The sequence below is a fragment of the Dendrobates tinctorius genome, unplaced genomic scaffold, assembly GCF_039654945.1.
Source record: "Dendrobates tinctorius isolate UK_male_01 unplaced genomic scaffold, ASM3965494v1 ptg000048l, whole genome shotgun sequence".
Lineage (NCBI taxonomy): Eukaryota > Metazoa > Chordata > Amphibia > Anura > Dendrobatidae > Dendrobates > Dendrobates tinctorius.
The window spans coordinates 14,099,843-14,112,673 of record NW_027361716.1 but is presented as its reverse complement, the minus strand read 5'-3'; the positions used below and the strand labels follow the sequence as shown (position 1 = coordinate 14,112,673).

The following is a 12,831-nucleotide window of genomic DNA, read 5'->3' as shown; positions in this document are numbered from 1 at the left end:
TATTTAGGCTAAGGCTCTGTTCACAAATGGCGCATGACTTCCACTTATATTGGAAGCCACAAAGCACTGTCCCGTCCACTGTAACATAGGTACTACCAGTAATTGTTGGGCTCAATCTATGCTCTTGTGTCCGGTGGAATGTCATCATGTTCATCCTGTTGTTTTAATGGCAAATACAGGGTCATGTGCAGTGTTCTTCTACCTATTTAATCTGCAATAGTGGCATCAATGCAAATGTGAACAGTACCTAAAGTTGGCAATATACACTACATAAATGATGGCTTAACCCAGCTTACTATCTGATGTATATGAGGACCTCAAAACTCTTCCCTATTGATGGATGTCATTAGAGAGAAGGATTAAGCAGCTGGATTTCCACAGTTGCTAAAAGCACTGCACTGGCGCAACTCCTAATGGGGCAAGACTTCACATTAAAGCAGAAGGAAGATGCTGGGTGCAGGCGCCATGAATGATCAGAAGGATTACTGACACACGGATACTGACCACAAAGTCGTTGCAATACAATTTAGATAAAGAATAAAACATTGTTTTTTTCACCAATGATTACGCCGATTTACAACATTATATGTGTCTTTTAAAACTTCTTTGTAGAGCAACCGTCTGTTTCATTTTTATTTCACATATCAACAGTGGACATGAAAATATAGGGATGCGAAACCAGGACAATAAACAATACAGAAGAAGTAGCAACGCCTTCGAAATGTGGTGCTGGAGAAAAAAATTACCAATACCTTGGATGGTAGAAGAACAAACTAATCAATTTTGGAATAAATCAAGTCAGACATGACACTCAAAGCAAGGATCACTAAGTTATGACTTGTCTACTTTGGACACATTATACAAAGAGAGCAATCACTGGATAAGAACATTGGGGTGGGAAGAATAGAAGGAGAAAGGCGAATAGGAAGACCGGAAACCTGATGGCTTGATACAATCAAAATAATAGCGAAGAAGATCCTAGTGGACCTATCTTGTCTTGTACAAGATCGATCTTCCTACAGAGCGTTCATCTATCAAGTTGCCATGGCTCATATCGAGCTGAAGGCCGTTACTACTACTACTACTAATAATAATAACAACATGAAAATAAGAAACTGAGAAATCTGCTTCTGTCGCCTCCAGGTCTGATTTTTCAATCTCAATCCATGGGTAAAATCTGTCTTCACTGAATACAGATTTTACTGGAGAATGGAGAATTTTGAGAATGATCAGTCCTGGAGGAGAAAAAAAGCAGATTTCTGTCATAAGATTTCATACACTTTCTTATTTTCATGTGTGTTATTCATTTATGAAAAATAACAAGATGTTTTCTCTTTAAGTTTACTACCCAAAGGTGGTACTAGGGAGGGAGACGGATAACAGCCTTGTTTGTAAAAGGGAATTTCAATAGATTGCAAATATGGCTGATCGTAGGAACAATGTATTGTATTGTGGGCAATACGTGTAATGAAATATAGAGTTCTACAAGTTTACATCTACATTGGACTTACGGGAAGAAAATACCAGTGAATCTCCCAGTCCCCATCTTTATCCCGTTGGCCCCGTTGCCATTCATCAGGAATATGCTGAGAATGCCAGATCTAGAACTTGGCAACCAGTCAAATTTCTGCTGCTTCCAAAACACATAATATAAAGGAGTCTCTGGTAGACATATTGTATTTTGTTTGGGGAAAGAAATCTCTGTAGACAACTGAAATAACAAATACAAACATTCTGGAGCGCGGCCACGTCTGTCACAGCAGAAACAATATTAATTCATTTTACACTAGAAGGAGTAAATGGTGAGAACATTAGAGAAGACAGAGCAAGCTTATTACAGATCAGAGGAAAATGGATCTTACAGTACAAGAAATAAAAATCAGTCTAACAATTGGAAGTATATTTAACGCCTTAAGAACCTGGACATTTTCACTCACGCGTTCATTTTTCACTCCTCTTGTTCTAAGAGCCATATCTTTTTTATGTTCCCATCGACATAGCCGGATGAGGGCTTTTATTTTTTACAGGACGAGTTCTCGTTTTGAATGACACCATTTATTTTAACGAAAAACAGGAAAGATTCCAATTAGGGTGAAACGGTGAAAAAAAACAATTTTAGTTCTAGAATTCTTTCCTGGGTTGTATGTTTACGACAGTCATTCTGCAGTAAAAATGACCTGGTAAAATGACCTCCAGGTCAACTATGGTGATACCAGGTTATAAGGTTTTTATTTTTATATTTTATTGGTTAATAACATTTTAGAAACTTGTAAAAAAAAAATATTGCTCGTGTCGCTGTTTTCTGAGAGTTGTAACGTTTCTATATTTCCATACATTGAACTCTGCGAGGATTTGTTTTTTGTGAGCTGAGTTGACGTGTTTATACAAAACCGTTTTTGGGGTGTGTATTACAGTTGTGGCCGAAAGTATTGACACCCCTGCAATTCTGTCAGATAATACTCAGTTTCTTCCTGAAAATGACTGCAAACACAAATTCTTTGGTATTATTATCTTCATTTAATTTGTCTTAAATGAAAAAACACAAAAAGAATTGTCCTAAAGCCAAATTGGATATAATTCCACACCAAACATAAAAAAGAGGGTGGACAAAAGTATTGGCACTGTTCGAAAAATCACGTGATGCTTCTCTAATTTGTGTAATTAACAGCACCTGTAACTTACCTGTGGCACCTAACAGGTGTTGGCAATAACTAAATCACACTTGCAGCCAGTTGACATGGATTAAAGTTGACTCAACCTCTGTCCTGTGTCCTTGTGTGTACCACATTGAGCATGGAGAAAAGAAAGAAGACCAAAGAACTGTCTGAGGACTTGAGAAACCAAATTGTGAGTAAGCATGAGCAATCTCAAGGCTACAAGTCCATCTCCAAAGACCTGAATGTTCCTGTGTCTACCGTGCGCAGTGTCGTCAAGAATTTTAAAGCCCATGGCACTGTGGCTAACCTCCCTAGATGTGGACGGAAAAGAAAAATTGACAAGAGATTTCAACGCAAGATTGTGCGGATGTTGGATAAAAACCTCGACTAACATCCAAACAAGTTCAAGCTGCCCTGCAGTCCGAGGGTACAACAGTGTCAACCCGTACTATCCGTCGGCGTCTGAATGAAAAGGGACTGTATGGTAGGAGACCCAGGAAGACCCCACTTCTTACCCCGAGACATAAAGCCAGGCTGGAGTTTGCCAAAACTTACCTGAAAAAGCCTAAAACATTTTGGAAGAATGTTCTCTGGTCAGATGAGACAAAAGTAGAGCTTTTTGGGCAAAGGCATCAACATAGAGTTTACAGGAGAAAAAAAGAGGCATTCAAAGAAAAGAACACGGTCCCTACAGTCAAACATGGCGGAGGTTCCCTGATGTTTTGGGGTTGCTTTGCTGCCTCTGGCACTGGACTGCTTGACCGTGTGCATGGCATTATGAAGTCAGAAGACTACCAACAAATTTTGCAGCATAATGTAGGGCCCAGTGTGAGAAAGCTGGGTCTCCCTCAGAGATCATGGGTCTTCCAGCAGGACAATGACCCAAAACACACTTCAAAAAGCACTAGAAAATGGTTTGAGAGAAAGCACTGGAGACTTCTAAGGTGGCCAGCAATGAGTCCAGACCTGAATCCCATAGAACACCTGTGGAGAGATCTAAAAATGGCAGTTTGGAGAAGGCACCCTTCAAATATCAGGGACCTGGAGCAGTTTGCCAAAGAAGAATGGTCTAAAATTCCAGCAGAGCATTGTAAGAAACTCATTGATGGTTACCGGAAGCGGTTGGTCGCAGTTATTTTGGCTAAAGGTTGTGCAACCAAGTATTAGGCTGAGGGTGCCAATACTTTTGTCTGGCCCATTTTTGGAGTTTTGTGTGAAATGATCAATGTTTTGCTTTTTGCTTCATTCTCTTTTGTGTTTTTTCATTTAAGACAAATTAAATGAAGATAATAATACCAAAGAATTTGTGTTTGCAATCATTTTCAGGAAGAAACTGAGTATTATCTGACAGAATTGCAGGGGTGTCAATACTTTTGGGCACAACTGTACATTTTGATGGCGGCAAGTGAAAAATGGCAATTTTGGTACTTTGATTTTTATTTTCTTTGCAGCGTTTAATGTACGGTTTGAATAATTTTTTATTTTTATAGACCGGACTCTTTTGAATGTGAAGATACCATATATTTTAAAAATGTTTCAATTTCTTTAGTTTTGGAGGGGAACAGGGTGACAATTTAAACTTTTAAATATTTTTTCTTAAATATTGTATTTTTCCTTTATTTTTCAGCCCCCTTAGGGGTCTTGAACTTGCAATCATTCGATCACTTATACTATTTACAGCAATGTCCTGCAGTGTAATCACAGCAAATAGTGATTTTTTGCTTCTCCTATGACTGTCAACCTATGACTGAGCTTTATGGGGGGACGACGACAGGTACAGGATCCTTCAGTAAGCCCCCTGCTGCATTGGTAAGGGTATGTTCCCAGGGTTAGTAAACGATGTAGGTTGGATGCTGCATACATCCGCAGCGTCTGACCCGCAGCGTCCTGATGCTACAGCGTCCAGAGACGCCCACGGCTTGCCTGTGGAGACGGACACAAGGAGCATCTTTCCAGACTGCATCATGTCAATTTATTTATTTTCGTCTCCGCAAGATAAATGTCACCGTTAAAATGTATTGGACGCGGAGATTCCACACGGTTCAATGAACACATGCTGAATCACCTGTGTTCAAAAATCGGCAGCGCTTTTGACGTGGCGGACATGTGCTGAGTCCAAAGCGATGCCGATTACGGACCGTGGGAACATACCCTAACTCATCCACTCCCCGCAATCACGTCCCTGCAGGATAATGGAAGCTGGTGTGGGAGGGCACAGACAATGGTATCATTTAAATGCTTATGGCAGAGACTGGCAGTGGCATTTACATGGCTACATTGTAGCCATTAGAGCCAGATTCAGCCACCTACGTTACAGGCGCTCACTGAGCACTACTGTAAAGTACAGAACAACGGCACTGCCAATGCTTTTGTAGGACCTAGATCATATGATCCCATGTCTGTCAGTATAACAGAGCTGCTGGCTCCTAGCAGTGACGCGTGTCACTCCAGTCAGTTGTTTTCTCTTGCTTCTCGGGCTACTAAAGACGCTTTTTTGCTTATTCTATTCCCATTGCTCCACTTAGTATTCTTTTTTTTTATAAATCTGCCATACAGTTCAAAAGATATGGACCTCTTCCTTTTGAGATCATTTTTGTGATCTTTACCATTGGGCGCTGCTTCAAAGGTACTCAAGCTGAGCAGCCTGAAAACATGCCTAGAGAGAATCTCCTGACCCACAGACAGTAAAAATTAGCACAAATTATAAAAGGGCCATACATTACGTCTCGGACCGTATGGTAGGATCCATATAGATTAAAAAAGCAAAGAATGGAATACTCAGAGGAGCAGCGGGAATAAGAGAAGAGAAAAAAATGGCCACTTTGTCTTGGTGACAGATCATCTTTAGGAAAAGCCTTGTATATCCAGCTCTCAACCCCTTACACTACTCCTTGGTGCGGAGAAGATGGAGAACTTCATCTATCTATCTTCTCCATTGTCTCTGTGTGCATACCTCAGACTGCACTTGGACTTGAAAGGGTGAGGGCGCTATGAATTGCGGAGCCACTTGCAGCAGGCTGCAATTCTTTTCTCGAGCAAAATTGGCATGAGAAACAAAAAAGTCTACTCTGCCCCATAGTATAACTTTGGGTCGAGTGCTATCCGACAAAGTTACTCAACAGCCTCATATATGACTTTGAGACTATAGCGATCAGGTCAGGAGACTGGTGGCCAGTCCATACATTGTGGTCCGCACTTGAAACGTGGATGTGAAATATCTAACAGGAATAAAAGATATTAAAAATAAAATTTTTCTATACCTTCCGATAAATACATACATGGTGAAGCAAGGCACACACATATTTCGGGTTCATTTCTAACAAATCTCTGATCAGTATGGATGTAAACTGGCGAAATGATTTAATGATCTTATGTAACTCCGAGTTATAGTCAGAAAGATGTTCCTAGACTAATACATTCTCCAGAAAGAAATGGTGCCCAAACCCCCTCGGAGACCACGGAGGCAGGGAAGCTGCAGAGTTTGTCCGTTCGTATATTGTAGCTAGTAAATTAAGGTTATGGGCACACAACAAATTTTTCAGGTGGTTTCCAATCCAAAACTTGCCTGAAAAAAAACGCTAAAAAAGGCAAGAACATATATTTCTATGTAAAAAAATTTTGCTCTTCATACGGTCAGTCTTTTGAGTGTTTTTTAACCACTTCAGTTTTCCAAAGACACAAAGCGGTTAAAAAAAAAATAAAGGACCATTGGTCAGGCATTTTCCTCTCTGAAGACGCACTATACAAAAGTCAGCGGGAAGAGGGTTTTGTCAGAGTTTTTGCTTCAAAAAATGCAAGTGGTTTCTAAAATTGTTGAATGGAGTTAAAAAAAATGACTGGAAAATTACAAGTAAAAAAGATGAAACAAAAATGCTGGAAAATTGTGAAAAACCCCCAGTGGTCGAAGAAGTACTCCAGAAACGACCAACTAGAAAAGATGCTAAAAAAAAAAATTTCGGGAAACAAAAGACTGGATTTTCTCAAGCGTTTTACTCTTGAAAAACCCACAGGTTTGCCCACTAGAAAAAGATGCTAACTGCATATACCTTAAAACTATCAATTCCCCCCAATGATAATGAGATGACTGCTGACTCTTACCAAGTCTATACAGCAAAGTTAACAAGTGGGTTAAAGAAAGCAGTAAATGTCAACCCAATCTGTGTGTACTACTGGCTACTGAAATATTAACCCAAAAAATAAGAACAAAAAAAAATCATCTCCAAAAATGAATGAATGTAATATATTTAGAATAGAAACCATAGTGTGGTAAGCAGGACTGCAGCGTACAGACATTCTAAGGAATCAGAGGGTTTTGTTTTATAAGGTTCATTAATCATTACGTTCGTAGTCAGCTGAAGTCATTCTCATTCTTGATCAGTACGGCCAGTGAAAAGCACGTAGAACCAAGAAACGACACCTCATCATCCACTGTCTTCTGCCCTCTTCAGCTTGAACTTCACTGTAATTTTTCTTTCAGTAAATGTATAAATAATTGAGTACGAGCAGCTAGAGTAAATGCTTTCCCCAATCTCTGACTACAGAGCTTCCCAGTTTAAAACTATTGATTTCATGACAACTTCGACTGGTTGGTCAGATGACTGCCAAGCCCTCCCTGCCTGCCTATTCCCCAAAGCCTGCCTATTGAGATGTTCGTCTGCTTGAGATGTGCCTCGCTAATCTGACTTGACAATATGCAAGGAAATTCCGTGTTCCTTTTTGGTTCTCTAATGCATTTTACGAAGGGGGATGGAGAATATTTTTACAGATTACCAAACAGGAAATGTGGAAGATTTATTCTAGAAACCTATTTGATTATTATAAAAGAAATCAATTACTAAGGTCTGAAATCTTGTAGGCATGAGTGACATTATCTCAAATGAATGGACACTAGTGATAATAATAAGAAATATCCCCCCAATTATTCCAGCCACTATTTAACAGTGATGTCTGGATGTAGCTTCCCGACGGAGCCACTTTACACTGTGCTGCCCAACACTTGGATACATGGATCTTAAGTACTGCTGCTTCGGTGGCTTTTTCTTCCTTTGTAATATAGTTTGCAATTAGGACTTCTCACAGGAGAGGTATTGCCAGCAGAACATGGAGGCCAGAAGATAATGGGGATGTCTCCTAGACATAAATGGAATAGGATCCCCAATAGAGAAGTCTGCTAATTACAATGAGAGAATAAAGGCACAATTTGCAGACAGAACCTTATAGGGTCTGATAGGGAGTTTGTTAACCTTGTCACTTTTCTTCTATTACCTTTCCTGCATAAACTAAAGTAGAGGCCTTATATCACACTTTATACTGTACTATACGGTGGCCCGATTCTAACACATCGGGTATTCTAGAATATGGCCAGCGGGGGTTATACTAACCTTCCGACGGCCCCCGATCTCCTCTCCACGCTCCCGGCATCTTCCGGTCCCAGTAATGCTTAGCACGAAGGACCGGAGATAACATCATTCTCGCGAGAGCGCGACGTCATCAGCGGTCTTTAGCGCAAAGCATTACTGGGACCGGAAGATGCCGGGCGCATGGTGAGAGGAGGGAAAGAGTCCGGAAGCCGTCGGAAGGTGAGTATATCACTATTTTTTATTTTAATTCTATTTTTTACAGGTTTATGATACCCAGGGCATGAAGGAGAGTCTCCTCTCCTCCGGACCCTCGATACCATCTCCGTGCGGCAGGAGATGACCCACGTCAACCGTCGGGAGATCAGAGGCTAGCGCCGCAGATCTCCCGATGGTAGCGGTGGTGTGCGTCGTTCGAATTCCGCACCAATTCGCGGCTGGACTGCGCCTGGTCGCAGCCGTCCGGGCACGACCAATCAGTGACGCAGGATGTCCGTTACAGACAGAATTAGACGATTATATAGCAGATAACCAAAAATATGCTGATAAGCTATACTTACCTGAAAAATAAAATGCAATGAGTGTACCTGTGTTGAAATTAAATTCCCTAACTGAATCCACAGGGTGCTCACCTTACAGGGTTGTGCCACCCTTGCACAACCACGGTGTGAACGTAAATGGTAGTTGGGGAGCGTGTCCTCGCAACCCAGAGGGGCACTGTGCGTGGCTGTCAGCAACCTCCACTCTCCTGGTCAGTCCATCTCTCACCGGCTTCCGGATGTGAAGTTGAAACCAATCCCAGCCGTAAGTGAACACCAAGGGTCTCGGAGCCTCCCAGCACCGCCCAGCAAATGCAGGTCCTCTCACAAACAATTTCCCTCCAAGCTGCTCCTGCCGCTAATCCTCAGAGAGGAAAAATCAATGTGAAGCAACAAAAAGAGCGGTCTATAGGAGCGCTAAAGGAGAAGCAGAAACCAGAAAAAGGGTAAAAAACTCAGCTTTTATTGTACCCACAACGCGTTTCTACAGTCACAGCCGTCTTCCTCAGGTGGAATGTTTTTTACCCTTTTTCTGGTTTCTGCCTCTCCTTTAGCGCTCCTATAGACCGCTCTTTTTGTTGCTTCACAAAGGTATACATACCTACAGGGGTTGGACAAAATAATGGAAGCACCTGGAAACATCAACAAAAGTTAGTTTAATATGGTGTAGGTCCACCTTTTGCGGCGATTACAGCCTCAATTCTCCGAGGTATGGATTCATACAAGGTGTGAATTGTTTCCGAAGGAATTTTAGCCCATTCTTCAGTTAAAACACCCTCCAGTTCTTTGAGCGGTGGTGGCGGCGGAAATCGACGTCTAACTTGAATCTCTAAAATCGACCATAAATGCTCAATAATGTTGAGGTCTGGGGATTGTGGGGGCCAGATGAGATGCTCAACTTCATTAGAATGTTCCTCGTGCCATGCTTTAACGATTCTAGCTGTATGAATTGGTGCATTTTCATCCTGAAAGGTGTCGTTCCCCTCCGGGAACAGTGCTTGAACCATAGGATGCACTTGGTCGCCCAAAATGCCTAATAATCGCGGATGTAAATTCTTCCATGAAGAGATATCATTGGCCCGGCGGATCTCCACGAAATAGCACCTCAGATCATCACAGAACCTCCGCCATGTTTTACGGTTGGGAGAAGGCAGTCTGGATGGAATGCTTCTTTCGGCTGTCTCCAAACGCTTGGAAACATTTGTCATTGAGAGCAGCGGTTTTCTAATTGCAGCTCTTCCGTGGAATCCAGATTTGTGCAGCTCCCGACGAACATTTTTCGTGGAAACTGGGTTCTGTAGGTGTTCATTGAGCTCACCAGTGATTTTCGGAGCCATGGTCTTGCGATCCTCTCTCACAATTCGCTTTAGAGTCCGACGGTCTCTCTCAGTCAACTTCGATTTTTGGCCGGATCTGTGCTTTGCTGCGGACGTTTTTCCTCTCTTTAAAATGCAGTCAAAACTTTGGAGACAGTACCTCTTGACACGCCAAGCATTCGGGCACTTTCTGTTACACTAGCGCCTGCCATACGAGCACCAACAATTTGGGCTCTTTGAAAATCCGAGAGGTCTGCCGTTGGTATCAGGTTTTCATCAATGTTCTTACAATTCTGCAAAACAAACAGTTAATTTACATACACATATCACACAACACAAATAATCAACTACAAAACATTACCATATGTCACGGTTTGCATGTTTATAACATGTTCGAAGATTATGATGCCAAAACGTTAGGTGTTTCCATTATTTTGTCCAACCCCTGTATATCAAAGTGAGATGAACGTGTCAATTTCTACAATCTAAGGCACCACTCCAAGGTTTGTTTGCTTTTAATTGGAGCCCTGGAGTGGTGTCACTAATCTAAATTCCCTGCCCTTAGCATTATACTTACCAGGCACTGTTGTCTTCTGCTCCTGGTGCCGCTCCGGTCATCTTCTGCAGGTTGTGACCTGCCGGATCGCTCCAGTGTCAGGTTTGTGATTCATAAGTCACAACCCAATGTAAGTCTATGAGATCCAGAATCCAGCTGTGGTCACAAGACAGCAGTGTGGGACCAGAGCAGCACTGGGAACAGCTGAAGACCGCGACTGTTTATGTATTACTAGGGTGAGAGAATTTAGATTAGTATCACCAATACAGCACTGAAATAAAAAAATAAAAACCCTAGAGTGGTGATTTAAGCCTATAGTGCCCTTACACAGCCCTTATTGGCAGATGTTGGAAGAAATAAGCATCAATCATGTTGGAATTCAATATCTCTTTTTATTGGGGGGGTCATGGGGTAGAGCAATCGTCCAAATAAGAACTTGGGTAGCTGTAAATTCATGTTTATGGTCAACACTAATTTAGAGCTGACTGTACAGAAGTAACCCCAAGTAGGTATCATTTTTTATTATATTAGTAATTATTTATTTAATCAGTACAAACTGTAACAAGACTCAGCACGGGTTAAATGCTGTCCTGGGTATTTTCCCATTGCACTGTTCTCACCTCCAGTACGTTGGTTACCATTATTACAGTAAAGAAGAATTCACTCCAGCATAGAGAGAACGATCCCAATGCATGGGAAGCCCCCAATGTGATCCCACAGAAATGGAGCATCCAGTCAAGGAATGCTAGTGGAGATTGTATTAGAAAAGGACAACACTTTTGGCTCTTCTGGGCAAAGAAACCAAAAGTGATATAATTTACCTCTAATATGCCTTTTAGCTATGCTTGACTAGAAATGTCCTTCTTGGTGGCGGCATGATCTGGACTTCATACGTTTTCCTAGGTGTCATCCATTAGGATTGTAGCTTCTTCTAGAGCGATTACTACTTCAACGAACAAAGTGGACAGCAGCGTTGACCAAGAGCCAATCTTCTCTTCAATCGCTCATCAGGGTTGTTGTAATCTATCACAATCTACAAATTATTTGGATATTTGCGGTTTGATCCTGCATCTTCCAAAGACATTTTTCTCAATGCCACATTCTCTTTGCTTTTTATCCTTTAAGATACACGGACAAACTTTACATTTACGGCCAAGTTGAGGTCTCGACTACAGAGCACCTTTTAATTGGTGGTGACAAGAGAAGATCTGAAGTTTCAATCACTTGCAGACTAGTAATGGACAATCACTGGGACAAAATGATAGTATGGATATTACGACCTTGTGCTTTGCTTTAATAAACAGCAAGTTCTGAACTAAGCAAATGATGATCTAAAGCTCTCAATGCCTTTATTTGGCTAAAAAGTGAATAAGGGCCATGCATTTGATATTACTGTTATCCATAGACGCTCCTCAGTCGTTCCACAACCCCAAACAATTGAACTCACCATGATAGTCTTTGTATAATGGATTGGATTCCCTCTCGGAGCCGATAAATGATTCAAGGCCAACTACCGTATCGGACAAGTTTCTCACTCGTGCAATAATTGCTTTATTCTGTAAAACAAGCAAAGAAAGTACACAGTGCTAAGAATGTAATTATTGTTTGTGTAATCAATCTGTGACTTATCAATGAGCGGAAAAACCGCCAGAAATACATTAAGACTATAAGACAACACACACTCTGCAGCCTCATGTAAGAGCGGAGGCCACAACATGAAGAAGAGAGAACCTTACACTCTACCATAGAACACTGGTAGATTGCTGGGAAAGAAACGAAACAAAACATGATTTATATTGGCTTTAAATAAGTCATGTATTTTACGTCACTTTAACAACAAAAATACTGTTAATCCAATTGTTCAAAAATAAGTTATATATGATATATGGCAAAATATGCATTATGCATTAGAGACCAAACCATCTACAGCACTAGACTCTAAAATATTGTAGGGGAAATTGTAATATGGCACAAAATGGAAATTTAAATGAAATCTGTCACTACGTTTTTACCACCTAATCTGAAAGCAGCATGATGCATAGACAAAGACCCTGATTCCAGCAATATATAACTTATTGGGCTGCTTGCTGTAGTTTCATAAAATCACTGTTATTAGCAAGAGAGGACTAGTAAACTTGCTCCATACTCATGAACTCTATATAATCCCACCCCCTTTGATTGGCAGCTTTCTGCCTATGCAGAACGTACCCAGACAGCTCTGAATCCGTGCTGTTGGTGGGGTCAAGCCGGGGTCAGACTTGCGAGAAACTCGCGTCTCAATACTTGGCACTCGGGACCGGAGTGTGTGGCTGCATGTGTTTCTATGCAGCAGAACGCTCTGGTCCGAGTGCCGGGTATTGAGGTGCGAGACTCGTGCGAGTTTCTCGCAAGTCTGATCCCGGCCGT

At 41.4% G+C, this 12,831-nt stretch overlaps 1 protein-coding gene across 3 annotated transcripts in view; it reads right to left on the bottom strand.

The window, feature by feature from the left end:
* Window positions 1-12,831, bottom strand: part of ELP4 (elongator acetyltransferase complex subunit 4) — a 527,861-nt gene that overhangs the window by 191,653 nt on the left and 323,377 nt on the right. For all 3 annotated transcript variants that reach the window (XM_073576300.1, XM_073576302.1, XM_073576301.1), the window contains exon 8: window positions 11,873-11,981. In XM_073576300.1, the coding sequence (XP_073432401.1) occupies window positions 11,873-11,981 (109 nt within the window). The remainder of the gene's footprint in view (window positions 1-11,872; window positions 11,982-12,831) is intronic.